Source organism: Macaca nemestrina, chromosome 1 (genome assembly GCF_043159975.1).
Source record: "Macaca nemestrina isolate mMacNem1 chromosome 1, mMacNem.hap1, whole genome shotgun sequence".
NCBI classification, from domain to species: domain Eukaryota; kingdom Metazoa; phylum Chordata; class Mammalia; order Primates; family Cercopithecidae; genus Macaca; species Macaca nemestrina.
In genome coordinates this window covers 147,846,344-147,871,077 of record NC_092125.1, presented here as the reverse complement: position 1 = coordinate 147,871,077, position 24,734 = coordinate 147,846,344, and the positions used below count along the sequence as shown (strand labels likewise).

General features: G+C 36.9%; 1 protein-coding gene across 19 annotated transcripts in view; it reads right to left on the bottom strand.

The window, feature by feature from the left end:
* LOC105482774 (collagen type XXIV alpha 1 chain) overlaps positions 1 to 24,734 on the bottom strand; it is a 421,145-nt gene that overhangs the window by 4,771 nt on the left and 391,640 nt on the right. For 6 of the 19 annotated variants that reach the window (XM_071086830.1, XM_024793111.2, XM_024793112.2 and 3 more), the window contains 3 exons: positions 19,302 to 19,411; positions 16,654 to 16,869; positions 13,124 to 14,599 (listed from right to left, as the gene is read on the bottom strand). In XM_071086830.1, coding sequence (XP_070942931.1) covers positions 14,453 to 14,599; positions 16,654 to 16,869; positions 19,302 to 19,411 — 473 coding nt within the window. In that variant the 3' untranslated portion in view covers positions 13,124 to 14,452. The other 13 variants (XM_071087220.1, XM_071087304.1, XM_071087263.1 and 10 more) reach the window with 8 other exon arrangements.

Below are 24,734 nucleotides of genomic sequence, written 5' to 3'. Positions count from 1 at the left end.
GTTCCACCAACTGTGGACATTTGATCCACAGTTGGTGGAAGCCACATGTGGTAGAACTAAGGATATCATCCATAAGGTGGACAAGGTAATGGTTTAAGTTTCTTTTTTTTACATATGGATATCTTATTGTCCAAGCACCGTTTGTTGAAGCCTATTCTTTATCCTTGAATTGCCTTGATATTTTAAAAAATCAATTGACCACAAAGATAAAGATTTATTTCTGGACCTTATATTCTGTTTCATTGATCTATATGTCTATCCTTACACAAATACCACACTTAATTATGACTTTATAGTACGTCCAACTTTCTTTTCTTTTGAAAATTGTGTTGGCTATTCTTGGTTGTTTGCATCTCTGTATATTTAGTGCCAGCTTGTCAATTTCTACAAAAGAACTTGGGATTTTCATTGGGATTGTGTGGAATATATAGATAAGTGAGGGGAGGATTGTCATCTTAACAACATTGTGTCTTATCCATGAAAACGGAATGCCATTCATTTATTTAGATTGTCTTTTATTTAGATTGTCTTTAACTTGATTTACCAATGCTTTGTAGTTTTCAGTGTACAAGTTTTTACATATCTTTTGCTAAATTTATTCCTAAGCATTTTATTCTTGATGTGATTTTTTTCTTTAAATTGAGACAGGGTCTCCCTCTGTCACCCAGGCTGGAGTGCAGTGGCACAATCATGGCTCACTGCAGCCTCGACCTGGTTTCAAGCTATTCTCCCACGTCAACCTCCTAAGTAGCTGGGACCACGGGCGCATGCCACCATGCCCAGCTAAATTTATTTTTGGTATTTTTTTGTAGAGATGGGGTTTTGCCATGTTGCCCAGGGTGGTCTCAAACTCTTGGGCTCAAGGGATCCGCCCACCTCAGCTTTTCAGAGTGCTGGGATTACAGGCATGAGCCACCGCACCTGCCCTTGATATGATTTTAAATGAGGATTACTCATTTAATTTCATTTTGGATTTTTCATTGCTAGGTTGCAGAAATAAAATTGATTTTTGTATTTTGATTTCATATCCTGCAACCTTAATAAACTCGAATGTTTTATAATATCTCAACATAATTGGATTCAATTAACTTATATTTTGTTTAGGAATTTTCATCTATGTCTATGAAGGATATTTATTTATCTGTAGTTCTTTCTTCTTGTAATGTTGTTAGGTTTTGTTATCAGAGTTTTCTGCATACCTTTTAACGTTTATGTTTCCCATCTCTTTATTGCTTCCAGATACTTTCTGGGAGAGTTCCCCAAGCAATTTCTACCTTACTATTTTGGTATTTGATGGTATGCAATCTGTTAGTCAACCTATCCACTAAGTTCACTTCAATCACTATGTTTTTCATAACCATTGTCTCTAGCTTATTATTGCTTCATATTTCTAATATCCCTCTTTATCTCTCTGAAGGTATTCCTTTAACTCATTTTAATTATTTATTTATTTATTTATTTTTAATTTTTTTTTTTTTGAGACGGAGTCTCGCTCTGTCGCCCAGGCTGGAGTGCAGTGACGCGATCTCAGCTCACTGCAAGCTCCGCCTCCCGGGTTTATGCCATTCTCCTGCCTCAGCCTCCTGAGTAGCTGGGACTACAGGCGCCTGCCACCACGCCCGGCTAATTTTTTGTATTTTTAGTAGAGACGGGGTTTCACCGTGGTCTCGATCTCCTGACCTTGTGATCCGCCCGCCTCGGCCTCCCAAAGTGCTGGGATTACAGGCGTAAGCCACTGCGCCCGGCCTATTTATTTATTTTTTAGAGATGGAGTCTCACTCTGGTTGTCCAGTCTGGAGGGCAATGGTGCGATCTTGGCTCACTGCAACCTCTGCCTCCCAGGTTCAAGTGATTCTCCTGCCTCAGCCTCCCCTGTAGCTGGGATTACAGGTGCCCGCCACCATAGCCAGCTAATTTTTGTATTTTTAGTAGAGACAGGGTTTTTCCATATTAGCCAGGCTGGTCTTGAACTCCTGACCTCAGGTGATCCACCCACCTTGGCCTCCCAAACTGCTGGGATTACAGGCGTGAGCCACTATGCCCGACTTTTGACTTATTCAAAAATCTTCAGTTTTTTGCCCATTAATTCTGTCCCTCCAGCATAAATTATCCAGTTTTAAAAAATCTTTTGGAATTACACTCCAGATTTTATAATATTTTCTCTGGAGATCTATTCCTTTGAGAGTATTAGCAAGCATAGTTGTAATTCATATTTGGAAGGTAGGATCAAAAGCATAGGACTTGGATTGTAACTCTTCTGGTCATTCTTTCAAATGTGGAGGGTAAGCAGAAGAGTCGATGAGCATCATGGTAGAAAACCTCTGGTGTTACAATCCGGGCTTCACTAGCCCCAGTCTGCCCTCCTATGAAGAGCATACGCCTCTCAGGTTAACTTCTAGTACTCCCACTTTGCCATCCCATTTCCAAGAGCTGCTGTCGTCTGCGGTAATCATCTAGACTTTTGGGTGGAGGGAAGAAGAGAACTGTTCTAAACCAACGTGTATGCACAGTTATCGGTTTTCCTGGTGTTCTTCTGCCTCCTTGGACTTGTTAGGCTGACTTTGGTTTTTATAACCATCTCGAGTTGAGGTGGGCCATGATCCACCCAAGCTAATGTAGGGTAGAAAAGGGAACAATCAGAGATTCTATCCTTTCATTCCACCCTCTACCTCCATTAGTGTCCCTCTTTATCCCTCCAGGCTTTCCTTTCTCCATCACAATGGACCCAACTCCCTTTCACCTCCTAAGGGTTTTCAGAGTTTCCTAGTTAGGCTCATTATTTATCACCCTCCCTGCCCCACCATATATGTGGCATCTTCAGGAATGGATTTGGAGACTCCAGGAGACAATAGCTTTGTTAGTTTGCTATCTTTTCAGGAACCGGAAGTTACCAGATTGAACTTTTTATTTAGCAATACTGTATTATAAAGAATTTGTGAAATTATTTGAGGGGTGTCCCAAATATCCTTTCTTCTGGGCTTCCCATAACACTACTCAAATTTTTCCAGGATGCCTAAATGTTTCATTATATTCACAACTTTGAGGCAATTCAGAAACTGCGTATGCTTGTCCACGAACTGTTGCATCAGCATCACCTGGTGTACTTAATCAGAAACAGATCTCTGGATCTCTCCCTAGAGGTATTTAACAAAATGGAGAGAGTTTCTGGGCAATTTATATTTTTCACAAGTGTATCTGGGTGGTACTTTTGATGTATAAGCAGCTTTGGGAACCACTGGGTGAAGGTATTAAAACTGCACTTTGCTATATGGTAGCCATTGGCCACAGTGACTCCTGAGCACTTGAAACGTAGTTATCTAAATTGAGATGTGCTGTCAGCATAAGATACACACTGGATTTCAAAGACTTAGTATATTTAAAAAAAGAATGTAAACCATCTCAATAATACCTTTGTACTGATTACATGTTGAAGTGATATTATTTTGGATATATTATGTTATGTATGTTGTTAACATTAATTTCACTTGTTTCTTTTTATTTTTTTATTTGAGACAGAATCTCGCTCTGTCACTCAAGCTGGAGTGCAGTGGCACCATCTTGGCTCGCTGCAGCCTCCACCTCCCGGGTTCAAGTGATTCTTGTGCCTCAGCCTCCAGCGTGACTGGGATTATAGGCATGCACCACCACACCTGGCTAATTTTTGTATTTTTGGTAGAGATGGGATTTTGCCATGTTGGCCAGGCTGGTCTTGAACTCCTGGCCTCAAGTGATCTGCCCTCCTCAGCCTCCCAAAGTGCTGGGTGGCCTGAGCCACTGTGCCTGAGCTTTTATGTTTTTTAATGTGGCTATTAGAAAATTTGAAGTTACATATGTAGCTCATATTATGTTTCAGTTACACAGTGTTATACCAGAAGTGTATTAAAATTCAAATTTCAATTAGATGAGGTTAACATAGTGAAGAATTAACATATTAGTTAATTTATTAATATGTTCACTTATTCAATCATTATTTTTCTTTTCAATTCATTCTCCAAAGTACAGTGTGAGCATTGTTACAAATCAAAGTCTGATAATGTCAGTCACCTCCTTAAAAACCTTCAATGCCTAATTTCTGCTTTTAGGATAAAGAACTAAATCCTTATTATAGCCTTGTGAAGATCCCTCATATTCTGGCCTGTATCTTCTCTCCAGTTTTCTCTCTCATTACTAGTTCTTCAGATGGCAAGCAAGTCAAGCACTACTTCCTTAGGGAAGCATTTTTGACCTCTCCTCCTCCCCCATGCTCAACCTAGATCATGGTTTTGTGTGTGTGTGTGTGTCTCTGTGTGTGTGTGTTTAGAGTACTTATTTCAAGTTATAATAATTATGTATTTACTTGTATTATCACTTGATTAACATCAGTTTCTCCTCCAGAGAGTAAGCTCTCAGGGACCCTGCATTTTTTTCTCAACAACTCAGAGTACAGTGTCTGATACATGACAATAAAATGTAAAAACATGAAGGACTTGAGCACCTATTATGCATCACACACTGTGCTGTGCTGAGTGATTGTAAGTATTAAAATCTACCATTTGCCTACAAGGAGGTCACAGTTCAGTGAAGGGAGATAAACATGAAAATAGCAAAAATGAAACACTGAAGCAAGAAATTAGAATATAGAATGTGATCTTAAGTGTAAGTAGCATGCATTCCTGTGTGAGGAAAGTTAGGAAAGTTTTTCTGAGGAGCTCGAATGAATGGGAGTTGGCCGGGAGGACAGGGCAGGAGAGCTTTCCAGATAGGAATGAGAAAGTAGAGTATGTTCAGGGAACATCAGACAGTGTTGTGGTTTGAATGTGTACCCCAAAAGTCCATGTGTTGGAAACCTAATCCCCAACCCAACAGTGTTGAGAGGAGGGGCCTAATAAGAGGTGATTGGTTTAAGAGGGTAGAGCATTCACGAATGGATTAATCTTAGCGTGAAAGTGGGTTAGTTATCACGTGACTGAGTTTTGGTAAAACAAATCCAGCCCAGGTTGCCTCTTGTATCATTGCTTTCACCTTCTGGCGCGGGATAACCCTCACTAGATACTTGCACCATGCTCTGAACTTTCCAACCTCCAGAACTGTGAGAAATAAATTTCTTCTTTTTAAAAATTTCTGAGTCTGTGGTGTTCTGTTCTAGCAACAGAGAACAGACTAGGACAGATATTTAAATATGATGGAGAGTGCTGACTTTGATAGGAAAGAGAAAATGCTGACAGGTGATCAAAAATCAGGTCACCAAGGCTTCGTAGGCCTTCCAGAGAAGCTTGCGCTTCTTCATCCTGCAGGTGATAAAGAGCCAGATTCTTTTCCTGAGCTTGGGTTCTAAGGTTGGGGAACAGAAGTAAGTGGTGAGGGAAGAAACTACTGGTTAGTTCTGGGTACGATTATTTTTAACAGGGGATAGTGACTTATACCGTGATTTGGACGGACCTATTATGACCACACAAATAATCGTTTCCAAAGAATTGCCCAGACTGATTACTGGCAAAGCATTATTTGGATCAAACAGATACATCATACATTTAGGTGGTTCAATCTTAACTGATGTTCCTCTAGAAGGATCCAATAATTGGGTAATCACTACAGAAATTCAGGACCTGATACAGAAGGCATAGTATTTGTTGCAGAGACGTACGTGAAATTTATTTCTAAAAAGGTTTTAGAATTTTTTTAAAAATTTTAATTTATTATTATTATTTCTCTTTAACACAAGGCTTAAAAGGAGCAAGTTTTACTAGCCAGAATAATATTTGGCTATAAAACCCAAGCTCAAGAAATTCCGATTATTTAAATTTCTTGCTTCCAACTATCAAACCGAAAACTTGCTAATGCCTACTAATTTAAATATTTCTACAAAGTTGTTTTGTCATTGTATGAAGACTTGAAAAAAAATACATAGTATTTTTGGATCATATTGAATTATGTGGGAAACATTTGGGAAAATTATTTTAACTGTGAATGTTTTATATAGTATCTTGGAATTTGCATTATTAGTTAAATGAGAACCTCTTTTATGTACTGAAAATGCTTAAGTGAAAAAATTAAATGTAATATCATTAAAGTTTAAATAAAGTTTTTATTTCCTAGTAGCTGAGGAAGATCCTTATACCTTCATGAGGAATGCACTTTTCATGAAACTGAGTTTCAACTATTTGCTTCAAGAAATGAAAAGCTGGCCAGGTACTGTGACTTACGCCTGTAATCCCAGCACTTTGGGGAGGAGAAGTGGCAGATCACCTGAGCTCAGGAGTTCAAGACCAGCCTGGCCAATGTGGCGAAAACCCGTCTCTGTTAAAAATACAAAAATTAGCTGGGCGTGGTGGCAGGTGTCTGTAATCCCAGTTACTCAGGAGACTGAAGCAGGAGAATCACTTGAACCCGGGAGGTGGAGGTTGCAGTGAGCTGAGATCGTGCCATTGCACTCCAGCCTGGGTGACAGAGCCAGACTCTGTCTCAAAAAAAAAAAAAAAAAAAAAAAAAAAGAAAAAAAAAGTGAAAAGTTTTATTGCATTTCAACCATAAATTTGTTCTGAACTCGATACCTAATAAAATGCAATTATTTTTAATGGATTGTTACTGAGATTGTTTTTTGTACTTGTGTGCAGTTCTAAAATTCTACTGCTAGGCACAGCCAAGATGACAGCTGAGATTCCCCATCAGTTGCTCTTCTCTAAAGAGGTATCATTTTTCTAACTTGGCTTTAAACAATGCTAGGACTCGGAATCCGAAGCACACAGATTGCATAATTGTGTACCCAGGCTTAGGTGACAACAACTTCATCATAGCTAACAGAGCCAATTAATATATAGGTAATAAGGAAAAAATTACACTCAACAGGACATATATTGAAGGTTTAGCTTATACTTATTTTTGAAACTATGAAACCTGCCAGTCTTGCATAGGAGGGCCAAACTCATATATTTTGGTCAGGACATGAGATCTGCCGTGAAAAGAAATACTTAAAGAGGTTCTCTAGCAGAAGGCAAATTATCCCAGATGAAAGCATGGTAACAAAGGAAAGAAAAGCATAGATTTTTTGGCTAAGACCTCAAAAGCACAGGTAACAAAGCAAAAGTACACAGATAGGATTACATCAAGCCTAAAAGTTTCTGTGCAGCAAAGGAAACAATCAACAAAAAGTGAAGAGAGACAACCCACAGAATGAGAGAAAATATTTGAAAATGATCAATCCAACAAGGGACTAATAACCAGAATATTTAAGGCACTCGACCAACTCAATAGCAAAAAACCCAATGATCCTATTAAAAAATCAGCACAAGAGCTGAATAGATGTTTCTCTAAAGATACACAAATGGCCAACAGGTATATGAAAAAATTCCCAACATCACTAACCATCAGGGAAATGCAAATCAAAAGTGCAATGAAATACCATCTTATCCCATTTAGAATGGTTACTATAAAAAAGACATAAATGTTGGCAAGGAGATGAGGAGAAAGGGGAATGCGCATACATTGTTGGTGGGAATGTAAAGTAGGACAGCCATTACGGAAAACAGTATAGAGGTTCTTCAAACAACTAAAAATAATAGTTTCCAACACAAAGGAAAAATAAATGTTTGAGGTGATGGATGTTCTTATTACCTTAATTTGATCATTACACATTGTACACATGTATCAAAATATTATATGTATCCCCCAAATAATACATGTATCCCCAAAATATGTCCAACAGTTATATATCAATAAAATGTTTTAAAAAATAACAAAAAAGAAAGCATAGAAAAGGATAAGTAGGCAGAAAAAACGAAATGGTCAGTTTAAAATATTTAGAGTTTTAAATATATGTATAATAAAAATACAGAGAGTAGTGCCACATAATGTCAGGAAGAGATAAATGGAATTAAAGTGTAGTAATATTCTTGTATTATCTGAAAAGTGGAAAAGCACTTATTATTTATTTGTTTATTTATTTATTTTATTTTTGAGATAGAGTCTCACTCCATCACCTGGGCTGGAGTGCAGTAGCATGATCTGGGCTTGCATTGTCTGAAAAGTGGAAAAATACTAATTTTTTTTTTTTTTTTTGTGATGGAATATCACTCCATCACCTGGGCTGCAGTGCAGTGGTGTGATCTTGGCTCACTGTAACCTCCACTTCCTGGGTTCAAACAATTCTCCTGCCTCAGCCTCCCAAGTAGCTGGGATTACAGGTGTGTACCACCACACCCAGCTAATTTTTTTTTGTATTTTTAGTAGAGACAGGGTTTCACCATGTTGGCCAGGCTAGTCTTGAACTCCTGACCTCAAAGGATCCACCTGCCTCGACCTCCCAAAGTGCTGGGATTACAGGCATGAGCCATCACGAAAAGTACTAATTTATACAGCCTCTATAAAGTCAAGGATATGAAGGTGACCACTGTAGTCTCTAGGGTAGCCACTAAAAGGAAATAAAAATAATGTATGGCTAGTAGCTAAAAGAGGAAATATAGAAAAAAATATTTTACCACTCAAAAGGAGGGCAAGAAAGGAGGAAAGAGGAAACAAATCAGAGATGAGATAAATACACAATAATAGTAAGAGAACAGGTTTAAATGTAAATGTAACAGTAATTACATTAAATGTAAACAGACCAAATACCCTAAATAAGTCTAAAGGTGCCAACGTTGATTACAAATAAAAATACAATGACATGCTGCTTACAAGAAACACAATAAAGGTAAGGATGCAGAAAGGTTAAAAATAAAAGGATGGACAAAGATATGCCATGCAGACACTAACCAAAAGAAAACTGGTATAATTATACAAACAATAGAAAAAGTAAACATTAAGATAATAAGCAGAAAAGGGATATTTCATAATGATAGAATAATCATTCTAACAGGATGACATACCAATGGTGGGCTAAAGCCAACTTGGACTAGCTTCTTAGACCCAACATGTTATCTCTTCCTGTCTTCATGTTCTGTAATCTATTTGTAGCTTGAAATCAGCCATGGTACAAGTATTTACACCATGGAAATGGGCAAATGCTAACAAATTAGGGATTGTCTCTTTCTTCCCTCTTAGTGAGCTGGCTGTTAAACATTGGCCAGAACATTATAGGATATAACAACTGTGAATTTGAATGCAACTAATTACAAGTATAAGCAAGAAAAAGTGAGAAACAGGCAAACCCAGTTATGGTTGGAGATTTTAACACCCTTCTCTCATGTAATTGATAGGACAAGCAGACCAAAAAAACACTTCCTAATATAGACAAAAAAGAAAACACACACACACACACACACACACACAAACTCTATATACCTACCTACTCTCTCTCTCTATTCCAATACAGATAATAACAGAGAATTAGTCACTTACCCAAGTACTGCAAACCAATAAATGGGAGAGTTGAAACTTAATTCATGTTTTCTGCCTCTAAGTTCAATATTCCTTTTGCTATGGTTTCATATTACAGAAAATGTCCATGATATTTATTTTGTAATAACCACTGTAATTTTTTTTTTTTTTTTTGAGACAGAGTTTCACTCTTCATCCAGGTTGGAGTGCAATGTGCAATTTCGGTTCAAGCGATGCTTCTGCCTCAGCCTCCCGAGTAGCTGGGATTACAGGCATATGCCACCATGCCCGGCTAATTTTTTGCATTTTTAGTAGAGACAGGGTTTCTCCATGTTGGTCAGGCTAGTCTGGAACCCCCAACCTCAGGTGATCCGCCAGCCTCGGCCTCCCAAAGTGCTGGGATTACAGGCATGAGCTACCGTGCCCAGCCAAACCACTGTAATTTTTACATTAATACATAAAAATGGGGAGAAAAGCAAAACACCTTTCTTAATTATATATATTACATGCTGCACTTCATTTTTAGAAAGTCTTTATATTTAATAAATAGTAATTATAATATATAAAAATCTATATTTATACAACAAAATATGGAGATAGCATGACTTTAAAGAAGATGAATAATTTTATTAAGGGATTTAGCACAAACTTCTTTGGTGATAATGACCATAGAACTATTAAATCTTTAACGATGATGATGATGATGATGGCAATAAATAGCAACAACTAATGTTTATGGTGATTACTTTGTGCCAGACACTGTTTTAAGCATTTCTCCATTTTTGAATCCACTCAACAACCAAATGAGATAAGCATTTTTATTATCCCTATTTTACAGAGAAGAAACTGAGACAATGAACCTACAATGATACACCCCAAATCACACAGTGAATTCTCAGAGCACTCCTAACTACTATACTGCCTATGATTAAGTTGATTGAAATTTGCTTTAAATTTGATATTTTAGGAACACACTTAAAACATAAAGCAAGGCATTTCTGTCCTCTATATGTTTCTTAAATGATCTCTAGAAAAATCATGTAAGTCCAAACTGAGTTATTATTATTTTTTTGGAAGAGAATGTATAGCATGTAGACTGAAACTAGATTGTAGGATATGGTTTCTTTAGTTTACACTCAACCTTTGTGCTCATTTTAAAACCATTTTTATCTTTTTCAAATGAAAAAACAGACATCTTTGCCAAGGCCCTATTTTTTAAAATTGTGGTAAAATATGCATAACATAAAATTGACTGTTTTAATCATTTTAAAGCATATTATTCAGTAGCAATAAGTACATTAACATTGTTATGCAACCATCATCACTGTCTATCTCCAAAACATTGTCATTCCAAACAAAAACTCTGCACTCATTAAAAAAAGGATAGTTCCCATCTCATTCCCACTTCCTCTGGCCTCTGGTAACCTCTATTATACTTTTTGTCTGTATGAATTTGTCTATTCTTGGTACCTCATATAAGTGGAATCATACACTATTTGTCCTTTTGTGTCTGGCTTATTTCACTTAGCATAATATTTTCAAGGTTCATCCATGTTGTAACATATAACAGAATTTCATTCCTTTCGAAGGCTGAATAACATTCTATTGTATGTATATACCACATTTTGTTTATCTGTTCATCTATTTATCGACATTTCAGTTTTTTATCCCTTTTGGCTATTGTAATAATGCTTCCCATAAACATTGATATACAAATATTTATTTGAATCGCTGCTTTCAATTGTTTTGGGTATATACCTAGATGTATATATAGCTTTATACATACATAGATATATATATATATACACAGATACACTCACACACACAACTTTTTAAAAAGTTATTTAACCACCAAACTATTCTGTGCAATTGTTGTACCATTTTACATTCCCAGCAGCTATGCACAGGGCTTTCAATTTTCCTCATCTTTGAGAACACTTGTTATTTTCCTTTTATTTTAAAAATAGCCATCTAATGGATGTAAAGTTCTGGGGTGCTTTCCAAAACTAACAACCAGTTCTCCAGTTCTTCAGACACCAATTTGGATGTCCAACAATTAAACTCAATTCTGACACTGCCTGAAATTAGCATCAGATTCCACAGATAAATGGGTTCAGTACCCACTTCAGATGCCAATTGCAAGTCCGAGGCCATCTGTAATTCTGACCAATGAACTACAAGTGGTAGGTTCCCATGACGCCGCCCTCATGTTCAACAGTTTGCTAGAATGGCTTACAGAACTCAGGGAAACACTTTATTCATGTTTACTAGTTTATTATTACTAGTACTTGTGTTTACTAGTTTATTATAACTTATGAACAGCCCATTGAAAGAGATGCACAGGGCAAGGTACGGGGAGTATAGTGCAGAGCTCCCATGCCCTACTGGGCATATCACCTTCCCAGCAAGTTAATGTGTTCACCAAACAGAAAACTCTGTAAATCTCACTGTTCAAGAATTTTTACAGAGCTCCATCTCCAGGGCCTGCCCTCCCCTCTTCCCAGGGGTCAGTAGGTGGGATTGAAAGTCTCAATCCTCTAATTACTTGGTCTTTCTGGGGACCAGCTCCATCCTGAGGCTCATTAGGGGCCCCACTCTAAAAAAACCTTATTAACATAAACTCAGGTGTTATTGAAAAGAGTTCATTATAAATAACAAAAGACACTCCTTTCACTTAGAAAATTCCAAGAGTCTTAGGAACCCTGTGCCAGGAACCAGAGATAATGCAAATATAGTTTTGCATTATACCACAGAATTGGTACCTCCTGGTGGTTTTGATTTGCATTTACCCAACGACTATTGATTTGGGGGCATTTTCTCTTCTCTTTCCTTTTTTTTTTTTTGAGACAGGGTCTCACTCTGTCACCCAGGCTAGAATGCAGTGGTGTGATCATGGCTCACCACAACTTCAACTTCCTGGGCTCAAGTGATGCTCCTGCTTCAGCCTCCTAAATAGTTAGGACTACAAATGTGTGCCACCACTCCTGGCTAATTTTTAGAAAATTTTTTTGTAGAGATCATGTCTATGTTTCCCAGGCTGGTCTTGAACTGCTGGACTCAAGCAATCCTCACACCTCAACCTCCCAAAGTGTTGGGATTACAGGTATGAACCACTGTGCCCAGCCAGAATCTTTTTATTCATTGGCCATTTCTATATCTTTGGAGAAATGTTTATTCAAGTCCTTTGCCCATTCTTTAAACTGGGTTGCTGGTTCTTCTACTGTCGAGTCACTGGAGTTCTTTATATACTCTGGATATTAATCCCTTGTCAGATATATGGTTTGCAAATATTTTATCATATTCCTTGGGCTGCTTCTTCATTTTCTTCATAGTGTTCTTTGATGCACAGAGAAGTTTTAATATTCAGAGAGTTCAATTTATCTATTTTTTTCTCTTGTTGACTGTGCTTTCGGTGTCATTCCAAGAAATCACTGCCAAATCCAATGTCATGAAGGATTTTCTCCTATGTGTTCTTCTAAGAGTTTTATAGTTTTAGCTCTTTTGTTTAGATATTTTCTCCCATTTTCAGTTACTTTTTGTATGTAATATAAGGTAAGGGTTCAACATCATTCTGTGGCATGTGGCTATCCAGTTTTCCCAGAACCATTTGTTGAAAAGACTGTCCTTTCTCCATTGAATGGTATTGGCACACTTGTTGAAAGTCATTTGATCATATATGTGAGAGTTTATTTTTGTCATGGAAATAGGTCCTATAATCTTTTTGCAGGTATATAAAAGATACTTCTTAACAATATGGATATACATAACACAGAAAGGCTATGCCAGATGGGCTATTATAAATAATAAAAGCATATTGCAACAAAAGAGGAAAAACAAATACCACCCAAAATGATTTAAAGCACATTTTTATTATAGATAGGTTAAGTGTGGTTTGCTGTGGCTAAAGATATATTTATAATGGATGAACAAGCTTTTCTAGATACCAAGAGGTATAATATTTTTCTTTCAATATTGAACTAACATTTCTCTGATAACAAGGAGACATTGAACTGGCTGAGCCTATTTTAAATGGGAAAAGACTTTTTTTTCCTGGATGTTGCTTTAAAGACTGGTAAATTAAATTTTTTTAAGTACTAACACTAGATTTAAGTACAGTGAAAGAAAATCAATGAATACTACAAAAACATATAATTTCTACAAAGCAGAAATATAAAGTTTTTATAATTTAAAACAGCAGCAATTTAAAAAAATTTGCTGAATTAAAACTTTACAAAATATATATATACAAAGTATCATTCCAGATGATCGTGAACTTTAAAAACAGTATGGCACAACCCCCAATCTCTACCCCAAACCTACTACTAGATGTAGCTGGCCTATAATAATTTTTACAACAATTTAAAAAATAAAAACAAAGAAATCTCCCAATTCTTTTGTGTACAAGCACAGGTTACAATGTGCTGGCTTTGATTCCATATACACAAAGAGAATTTTAAAATAAAACAAGGACTTCACATAAATAGTTTTACGTGTTATTAAGTGTGTGACCAAACAATTTAAAATAAGTACTAACAACCAAAACATATCTTGATGTAACCAGTACATACACTTTTAAAGAGTGGTAAAGATGAAAAAGGAAATAGTCTATGAAAGCCATAAGCACCTTGTTTTCAAAAGAGCACCAAGCAACACAAAGAGGCAACACGTAAGAGGTAGTGTATCACCGGCTAAGATGTATATGCCCATCAGGGACCTGAATACAGCTTAGTGTTTTGGAAAATAAGGCATATTAGACTATGGCTTGTAATTTTTAGACAGAAGCAGTGCACATTTGGAAGCATTAGCCAGTATTGCTCCATAGTGCTCTGCATCTCCAGCTGTCTAATGGGTACTATGCACTCAGTCAAAAATAAAAGATACCCTGAAGAATTCCATATTTATACATTTTTAGTTCTAGGGAATTCTCTAAAAAAGCTGAGATCAATGTAATTTTTAAAAGAATTAAATACTTTATCAATCATAGTCCTTTAAAAATGCCTTTTCTCCTTCTTAGGAGGAAGTCTGTTCTTCCTGAGATTCTTTAAGATTTAGCCAATGCTTTATTACATGCATTTCATAATGACAGTATCTTTCTGTCTCATTTCTCCCTCTGCAGCAATTACCTGGCCAACAGCCTGAATTCGGAACTAATTCAGAGACTTTACAGAAAGCATACAGAACTGCTTTCAATGTAATACTTTCGTTCAGTTTTGAGATGAGGAAGTTTTTGTACTTCAATCACTGGAAGTTGATTAGGTTCCTGGGTGTGAAAAAGAAATGTTGCCTTATGCCAGCTGCCATCTTGAATCTGTAAAATAAGAACAAAATGCTTTCATATGCATTTCATTAGCAGTCACTTTCAGTAGACAATGCCTTTCACAGATAATGTGAACTTGTTTTAAGGATTAGAGATAATGAATGGAAAGTGCCTAGAACAATGCTCAATAAATGGTAAAATTACTACTATTAATTGAAAACCTGGGTTTATTCCTTTCTTTAGGATGGCATTGTGTATTCTAATTTTTCACTTCCAGAGGCTAAGGCCAGGCTTCTGCTTCAACTCTCTGTGAATCATTGGACCAGATATGAATTAAAAGACTGCAATATTCCTAACACGAGTAATAACCATCTGTTCTGTATTCCTTTATTTGGGACTGATTCTTCAGGATGGATATTTTTCTTTGATAAAAGGGAACGAGCTATTTCAACCTCTGCATTTTAGGTAGCAAATAAACAGAATCACCTCAGTCAGAAATAATTAAACTTATAATTATGTGCAATCTTCTTCTAGGTTTCTTTTTTCTCCCCCATTCTGTAGCTCTCTATTTATACAGTTTCCCTCTTTCTTCTCTTCCTTCCATGGCTTTCTGTTTCTCTTATTAGTATATGCTCTTCTGTTTCTAATAAATTCTATGGAACAAAAACATATCATAAAATATCCGATGATTAAGATTCAACCAGAAACAACAGAGAAACACAATTGATGAGTTTTGTGGAGCTGTTATTTAGGAGCTAATTCACTTATTCACAGAATTATCATGATAGAAATTTTAAATTTTGAAGGAACTTTAGAGATTAAGCTATAAATTTTATTTTAAAGTTAAGGCAATTGAAGCTCATTGAAAATAAATTACTTGTCTAAAGTCATGAGCTTGGTATGATAACAAAATACCATTAGATTCACTCATTAAGTCTTATTTTTTTTTGAGATGGAGTCTCGCTCTGTTGCCCAGGCTGGAGTGCGGTGGCACAATCTTGGCTCACTGCAGCCTCTCCCTCCCAGGTTCAAGCAATTCTTGCGGCTCAGCCTCCTGAGTAGCTGGGATTATAGGCGTGTGCCACCATGCCTGGCTAATTTTTGTATTTTTAGTAGTGACGGAGTTTCTCTATGTTGGCCAGGCTGGTCTCAAACTCTTGGCCTCAAGTGAACCACCCACCTCAGCCTCCCTAAGTGCTGGGATTACAGATGTGCCCCCACAGTACCCAGCCCCATTATTTAATTTAATTTAATTTTTTTTTTTTTTTTTTTTTTTTTTTTGAGACAGAGTCTTACTCTGTCGCCCAGGCTGGAATGCAGTGGTGCGATCTTGGCTCAATGCAACTTCTGCCTCCTGGGTTCAAGTGATTCTCCTGCCTCAGTCTCCCAAGTAGCTGGGATCACAGGTACCTGCCACCATGCCTGGCTAATTTTTATATTTTTACTAGAGACTGGGTTTCACCACGTTGGCCAGGCTGGTCTTGAATTCTTGACTTCAAGTGATCTGACGGCCTAGGCCTCCCAAAGTGCTAGGATTACAGGCATGAGCCATCACGCCTGGCCCCATTATTTAGTTTTAATGGAAAAAATATAGGCTACAACCAAATACTTACTGGTGGGGCCAGTCAAATATGTAATTATACCCATATTTGGTATCAGGTACAGGGATTGACAGAATGAAATAAAACTTACTTGCCTCTATAACTTGCTTTTTATGCAATAACGAGATGTAGAATTACAGCAGTGAAAACACATGAAAATATTTATCCAAATACACTATCTATTTATCATTTATCTATCTGTCTATCTATCCATCTATCCAGGTATAATTATTTCACATAGGGAATAAAAATTAAATTTACATATTAACACCTGTTTTGCATATAAAAATCTAAGACCAATTGGTATGACACAAGTTGATAAGGTATGATATAAACAAATGATTGATTCTAAAAAATGCAGTTACAAGTCAGGCACATTAAAACTTACTACCCTTCTGTATCTGCAGTTTGTAATTAAAGTCTTACTCTAATTATCCTAATTTTATGGTTTTACCACTTTTAAGTCAGTTATACTGAACAATTCTAAAGGTGCCATTTTCTTACCTTGCAGTCATCTGAAAGCACTTTAGGTTCAAGTAGAGTATTTACTTTAAAAATCTGGCCATTCCATCCCTTGAAACCAATAGGCAATCCTGGGCCACTTGTTTGTGTGCTTGTCCACCTTGGGGTGTTTAGACAGTGAATGGTGATGATATGGGTGGCTTCCGAACTCAATAAATGAAGGAAGTTCATCTGGACTTTCCCCACTCCAAACTCCAACTAATGTCATAGAAACAATATGCAGGTTATAACATGTGGCAATTGAGAAACTTAACAGTTCAGGAAAATCTGAGGAAAAGTCCTTCAAAGGCAGCCTCCAGAAAGCTCTTTTCCTTGGAACTGAAGTGCCAGTCAATGGTGTGCTGGTAAATGTTTAACCACGGGTTCTTGGGGGGAAAGCCATGATTTATAGTATTTCCTGACTCCTATGGTAGAAGCACTCCCAAGTGCTGGGATTACAGGCACGGCTGAATTCAGACTACCAAGGTGAGGTCACTGAACATAGCAATGGAAAGAAATGTTAACAGTTGGCTTTCCTGAGCCTGTATGGACTGGTTCCAGTTCACATCATCAGGCTACTACATATAATATTAATAAAATAAAGATAATTTTCACATTATATAAAATGTAGTAATAATTTGCTTTTGGTTAATGCTTTAATACTTTTTTAAATAAAAATCTGAGATCTGTCTCTGCCTTTGATATTATTTTTTTGGTGAGAGTTACCGAAGACGAGTTACAAGTTGTAACAATAATCTGGTTGAGTAATTTTAAGTTTGAGAGCCTTAAAGGACAAGGACAGAACCCTATTCTTTGTGTTGCCAGCCCCTAATGTAGTTTCATTCACACAGTGATCGTTAATAAATATTTATTGAATGAATGAATGAAATTCATAAACAAGTGTTAACTAATACAATGAACAATACAGGACAGTATCTGAGTTAAGAAAACTGCACATTCCCCAGGCTTGAACAGAAAGGCAGATCTTCCTATAGCTCCAGACATTATTATTATTATTTTAGCATTATTCAAGCAGGGATACGGTCATAATGTAAGTGAACAGAAATGGTTCCTACTGAGGCATTTGTACTAATGTTCAAGCATAAGGTTAGAAAAATATCAGTTATGAGGTAATGTAGAAGAAAAAATAACAACAAAAAGAAAAACAGAAAGAAAAAAACGAAATGAGAGGAAAAGCAAAAGAAGGGCATACACATGGAAAGATAATAAGGAACGTTAGAATTTAAGTAATTCAATTCCTTCATTTTACAGATCAGAGTCAGAAGCTTGCAAAAAATATTTAAGCTTTCTGAGACTTAATTTCCTTGTCAGTAAAGTGGGGTATAACACCAATCTGGTAGGGTCGTTATGAGGATTAAAAATGACAAATGTAATTTACCTAGCATTGTGCCTGGCACAGAGCAGGCCCTCTGGTGGATCACAGTTTTATTCCCTAGGTTAATAGAGGAATAAAGACTAGAACCCCAGTCCCTGATTCCCACTCTACTGTTCATCCTAGCACTTCTCTGGTCTTCCTTGGGTTGAGTTTATGAATCGAAGAAATGGGAGAAGTGATTCAGTCATGGAAAGAACTAGAGTACTGCTTCCCCACTGCTCCTATTTCCTTTGCACAGTTCACACAGCCCCATCTTCTTTCCTTCTGGATAATCCTGGGCCAATTTCCATTGGAATGAGGATGATGATATGGATATTTTGGAAGTAGGACTATCATGCTGCTCTTTATTAGAGGTTCATGATTCCCTAGGAATGGAAGAATCCTTCCCTCTTTTATTTCAGGGGCGATAATGGTGAATGCCTATTAAGATAAATTGATGGAATGCCCTGGTTAATGAAGAGAGGTGTTTTAGGAGGACAGGGCAGTTCAATAAGAAGCAGCTAAAGAGATTGAATTTTATCTGCTGTCTTTTTATGATGAACAAAACACACAATAGGCACATGTATCAGTTCTTTGTCAATGAGAAATTCTTGATCATAGATCAAGCTGGTTTAATCAGAAAAATAAAGAAACATAGTTTTGGTTTCAATATATGTTATAGGTACAGCTAGGATTTAGGTTTTATAAATATTTGTTATAACTCTCAGTGTTATATGTTAGTTTAACAAACTAACATGCATTCGTTCTAAACGTTTGATTTATAGAATTATTCATGAAAGAAGTTTTTAGTAGTATTCTGTGGATGTTTAAGAAAGGTTATTGTGTGCCTAATAACCACAAATAGCAAGATTTTGTGGCAAAATTCTCTTTTTTAATGATTATAATATAATTTTCAGCAAAACTTCAGGTAACTGATTACTGGTTACAAACACTACAGCTGTTTAAGAAATTTCTAATGTGTGTGTATGCATAAAAACATAGCATATGTTGCACAATTTTAAAAGGAATTTAAAAAACATGATCAGTAGAGTAAGCCAAACTAAGCTAAATCATAAAAGACACAATCAAAATGTCAAGATTTACTGTGATTAACTAGTTTTTAAAAATAGCATATTTATTTCTCATACATAATAGAGAAAAATCTTGGCTTTCATTCTTAAAATTCATAATTATTTAAAGAGAGAGAATTTTAAAAATAACTTTTCACTGATACTGTACAATATAACAACATATATTTTAAAATTCAGTAACATACCTTTGTTCCAGAGATGGGAGGTAAGCATGTCTGGCCACCAGCACTGAAATTGCAGAAAACCTCAATGGCATCTGAAGGACAGCCGAGATTTGGATCAATCCAGTATTTTCCTAATAATTTATAGTAAAACATAAAGTTACTAAATGCCATAATCCTTGTCACTTATTTTTTTTTTTTTTTTGAGAGAGAGTCTCACTCTGTCACCCAGGCTGGAGTGCAGTGGTGTGATCTTGGCTCACTGTAACCTCCACCTCCCGGGTTTAAGTGATTCTCATGCCTCAACCTCCTGAGTAGCTGGGATTACAGGAATGTGCCACCACGCCCAGCTAATTTTTGTATTTGCAGTAGAGATGGGGTTTCACCATGTTGGCCAGGCTGGCCTTGAACTTCTGACCTCAAGTGATCTGCCCACTTCGACCTCCCAAAATGTTGGGATTACAGGCGTAAGCCACTGTGCCCGCCACATCCTTATAAATTATCATGATACTTTAAATACATATTATCACAGTCTTACCTGTTAAAAACATAGAAGATGATATACTTACATTTAGTGAATGAATGAATGCTACAAGCATTATGTAAAATTGATACTAAAAATGCTGTATTTTTCACATAACTATCAATTTGAGTGTTTCATAATTTTAATCAAAATGATAGAATTGCTGAATTGATTGTTTCACTCTACAGATAAGATGTGTTCAGCAACTAAAAGTGAATTGTTTAAAATTACATAGTTAATAGAAAAGTTGAACTTAATGAAGTATATTTGTATATTTTCTGTTATACATCATTACAGTGTTTCAAATGAACATTTTGTTTTATAATAGAAACAACTTTGATCTTTTGAAGGAAAAATATATCTTTATGTATAATACTGATAAGTAAAATAAAAATAAGAAAACATTTTTGTTTTCATTAAAAAAACCATACAATTAAATGTTTATCATTTTTGTACTCTTTCAGATTTCCCACTTTATCATTCAGTGGGAAAAACTGAAGTCCCTATAGCTAGTGAAATTCTACCAGTCTTTACTCCATTGAGTGCCCAAGAGAATAAAACTGGGCCTAAACTCAGACTACAGAAAATACTTAGATTGAAAAGCAATGGGCTAGCATCTTAATTCCAGACTAATAGACTGAGAATAGTAAAACAGCATCTTATTCCAAATACAAGGGACAGGAATTTTTGAATAAGGCCGCCCTGTTTTCCTGCATTAAAAAGGCAAGAAAATTCAACAGTTTTTGTCAAATGTCATTTTTTCTACAGTAGGCAGAAGTCTTTGTTCATTCCACTTTTATTCCATAGCAAAGATTCCTCTAGCTCATCCTGAGCTTCCTCTAGCTTCCAAAACATCCTCAAATATTCTCCCCTCTACTATTCTACTAATCCCTCAATATGCTTACTTGCTGAATTGGTAGCTCAAAGGGTAGAAATGGTCCTCAGCTGCAGCAGTGTTCAAACTTTAGTGTGTATCAAACCATCACTAAAACACACATAGCTGGGCCCTACCTTTGACAGTTGCTGATTTATTAAGTCTGGCGTGGGGCTTAAGAATCTGCATGTCAACAGCATCTAATTCTGGCCCAGGATCACATCTGGAGAACCAATGATATATTGAAATACAGAAGAAAGGGGTGAAGGAGGTCCACCATTCCTAGTCCCTTATCTTCAGAATTTTGAATATTTCATAAAGTTTGTAGAAAGTACAGCTGAATTTTTCATCAGAAACTGATGAGGGCTTCCAGTCTTACCTAATGGAGTAAACATATATCTTCTTTCATCTTCTCTTGTCTTCCGAGAAATACTATCTGACTACTATATGAGCTAATAATAAAAAAGTTCTTTATAACAGGTTTTTCATCAAGCAAATTTTTATTGTTATATGGGGTGAAATGCTTTGAATTCAGGTGTTATATTCTACAATGGTGAACTGATAAGGGCTCCATAATTTCTTTCAAGGTATGCTGAGTTAGAGATAAAGTCCGGCACCATGATATATCTTTTGTGAGCCTAAATGTTCTGACTCAAAACTAGCTCTTCCCTGAGGACACTGCTTCTCTTGTAGCCTCCACAGTGTTATGCCTGAAGGTAGGAAGGCATCTTTCTTGCTCTTCGTTGCTACTTTCAGACCATTCTTTCCACTTTCTCCCTGAAAATACTCCATACTGAAATTACTATAATCACATTCTATCACTCATTAGTCCCTCCTGGTGTAATCATTTACTATTTTTCTTTGATAATTTTAGCCTATTATCGCTTTCAGAAAATCTACTTATGACCTAATTCTTGGTGATTTTAAATCCATGTAGATGATGCTTTCAATATGTTGGCCTTCAGTTCCCTGAACTGTATCCTCCCCAACCCTCTTACTTTTCCACCAATGATCTTGTACCCTCCCCATACCCTCGTACCTTACTTTAACCATTAACTTCCAAGGCCATATCCTACCTTTTGTTATTACCAACAACTGCATCTCCTCCACAATTTCATTTCTCTTCTCTTTCCAGTTCATTCCCTCTGGTGTCCTAACTCCAATAATTCTTCACTTTCATGAGGACCTACTATCACTTTTTCATTGCCCCTAGTGATCATATGTTCACTTCCCTTCTTACCCAGCTTAAAAATCTACAGTCCTTTACTGTAGTAATGTCCTTATGAACTACCTTAACACCCTTGCCCTGCCTCATTTCACTCTACTTGTCTCATAAATCCCCAATCCTACATAAGTTTCTCCCTAACCTGTGCCTATACCTGCACAGAAAAAAAGTGGTAGGAGAAAAACACAACTGTTGTGATGGGCCTCCTTCAAATTCAAATGTGTCTGTAAAGTTGCCAGACAGTAATATGGTGTTTCCAGAGTTTATTCCCTCTATCACTAAGATAGTTAACTATCTTATACCTATTCATTCATTCTTATCCTCAACTCATAACCTTCCCATTTCAATGAGACAACTGAAGGAATCTGAAGAAAATTTATGTAACTTATATAAACTCCCACTATCATATCTATCCACATGTCTGTGCTTGTGCACATATATTCTACCTTCTCTCTCTCTCTCTCTTTTTGAAATAGGAATTTCTCTCTCATTCTGTCGCCCAGGATGGAGTGCAGTGGCAAGATCTTGGCTCACTGCAACCTCCACCCCCTGCAGGCTCAGGAGATCCTCCCACCTTAGCCTCCTGGGTAGCTGGGACCACATGCACATTCCACCACGGCTGGCTAATTTTTCTATTTTTAGTAGAGATGAAGTTTCACCATGTTGGCCTGGCTGGTCTCAAATTTATTGAAAAAAATGTTGGCCTCAAGTGATTCATCTACCTCAGTCTCCCAAAGTGTTGGGATTACAGGCGTGAGCCATGGCACCTGGCCTGCCTTCTCTCTTATTATAGTGAATAAACTGTGTTCCTATAGAAGACTTATCTTAAAACAAATATGAGAATTTAGCTGTAATCTATTAATCCAGACATTACAGAAATGCACAAAAGTGTAAAACTGGGTCACCCTTCTTATTATTTTTTTTGTTTTGGAAAATACAGTTAAGTTTTAGAAAAATATATTAACATATAATGGGTTTGTTGATATTTTAAAGCAATTGACACATGAATAGTTTTAAAATTTGTTTTGGTTTCTACTATAGTAAATATCAAAAGTTGGCTGGGTGCGGTGGCTTATGCCTGTAATCCCAGCACTTTGGGAGGCTGAGGCGGGAAGATCACGAGGTCAGGGGTTTAAGACCAGTCTGGCCAACACGGTGAAACCCTGTCTCTACTAAAAATACAAACAAAACAAAACAAAACAAAACAAAAACACACAAAAAAGAAAAATTAGCTAGGTGCGGTGGTGGGCGCCTGTAATCCCAGCTATTTGGGAGGCTGAGGCAGGAGAATTGCTTGAAGCCAGAAGGTGGAGGTTGCAGTGAGCCGAGATCAAGCCACTGCACTCCAGCCTAGGCACTGGGGTGAAACTCTGTCTCAAAGAAAGAAAAAAAAAAGAAAGAAGACTTATCTTGTTCATTATAGTTTCAGATTTAAATTCTACTTCTTTTCTTCTCTCTTTTGAGTCTGCTTTTGTTGTCTGCTGTTTCTACTAGTTCTCATTCATGGTGTTTTGTCAACTTGTGTGTTTGGCTGTCGTTGATTGTGTGCTGGACACTGCATTTTTGAAATTACCTGTGGAAATAATTTGAGTCCTAGGATAATGTTATCTTTTATATAAGATTTTTGTTTGCTTCTGACAGGTATGTGGAGGTTCCAGCAGTTTGGAACCATTTTAATACAGGTTCAAAGTTCGGGATTTTCTGAGCTATCCAGATGATGTGAAGCAAAGCTACAGTCTGTATGAATGTTCGTTTTCTTCCAGTTTATCCTTACTACTAGAGTGCAGGCCTTTGAAAGCCTAAGTCCTCACCTTTGGTGGGCCACAGATTCTAACTTTTGACCCCTACCTCCTGAAGCCACCAAGCTTCTCAACATACTGGGGGCAAAAGTAGCTCCAAATGTTGGGTTCACTTTCTGCTGTCTCCTTTAAAGTCTCAGCTTGAAAGTTCATTGCTGTTTGTTATTTATTTTATGCTTTTAACTTCAAAAATTAATTTAGCCAGGTAATATGAATTACCTGCTTCATTACTGGGAATGAAAAGTTCCTAGCATTATCCTTTTCTCTTAAAATCTGATAAGGTTTTAACTACTACCATTCCTCTAAACTGCTCTTGTTGAAGCTCCTCATTGATGTCTGCATTGCTAAATTCAGTAGTCTTTCTCAGTCTTTGCTTTACTTAACATTGACTCAGTTAATCCCTTCCCTCCTCCTCTGGCAAACATTTTCTTTGCTTGATTTTCAGGGCACCACATTAATCTAGTTTTCCTCTTATCTCAGTGATAGCTGCTGCTTTGTTTTCTTTGCTAGTTCGCCCTCACCTTTCTGATCTTTAAACATTAGAGAGCCCTAGGATCTAGTTTTTAGACATCATTTCTTTTTTTCTTTTCTTTTTTTTGAGATGGATTCTCACTCTGTGGCCTGGCTGGAGTGCAGTGGTGTGATCTCAGTTCACTGCAACCTAGGCATCCCAGGTCAAGTGATTCACCTGCCTCAGCCTCCTGAGTAGCTGGGACTACAGGTGCGTGCTACCACACCCAGCGAATTTTTCTGTAGTTTTAGTAGAAACGGGGTTTCACTGTGTTAGCCAGGATGGTCTCAATCTCTTGACCTTGTGATCTGCCCACCTCGGCCTCCCAAAATGCTGGGATTACAGGCATGAGCCACCGCGCCGGCTTAGACTTCATTTCTTCCTTTACTTACTATGTAGGTAGTCTTAAGCAGTTTCAAGGCATTAAATACCAATTAAATGTAAATGATTTCATAATTTTTATCCTTACTTAGACCTCCCTCTTGACCTTCAACTTGAGTAGCCAACTACCTACTTGACATTCTT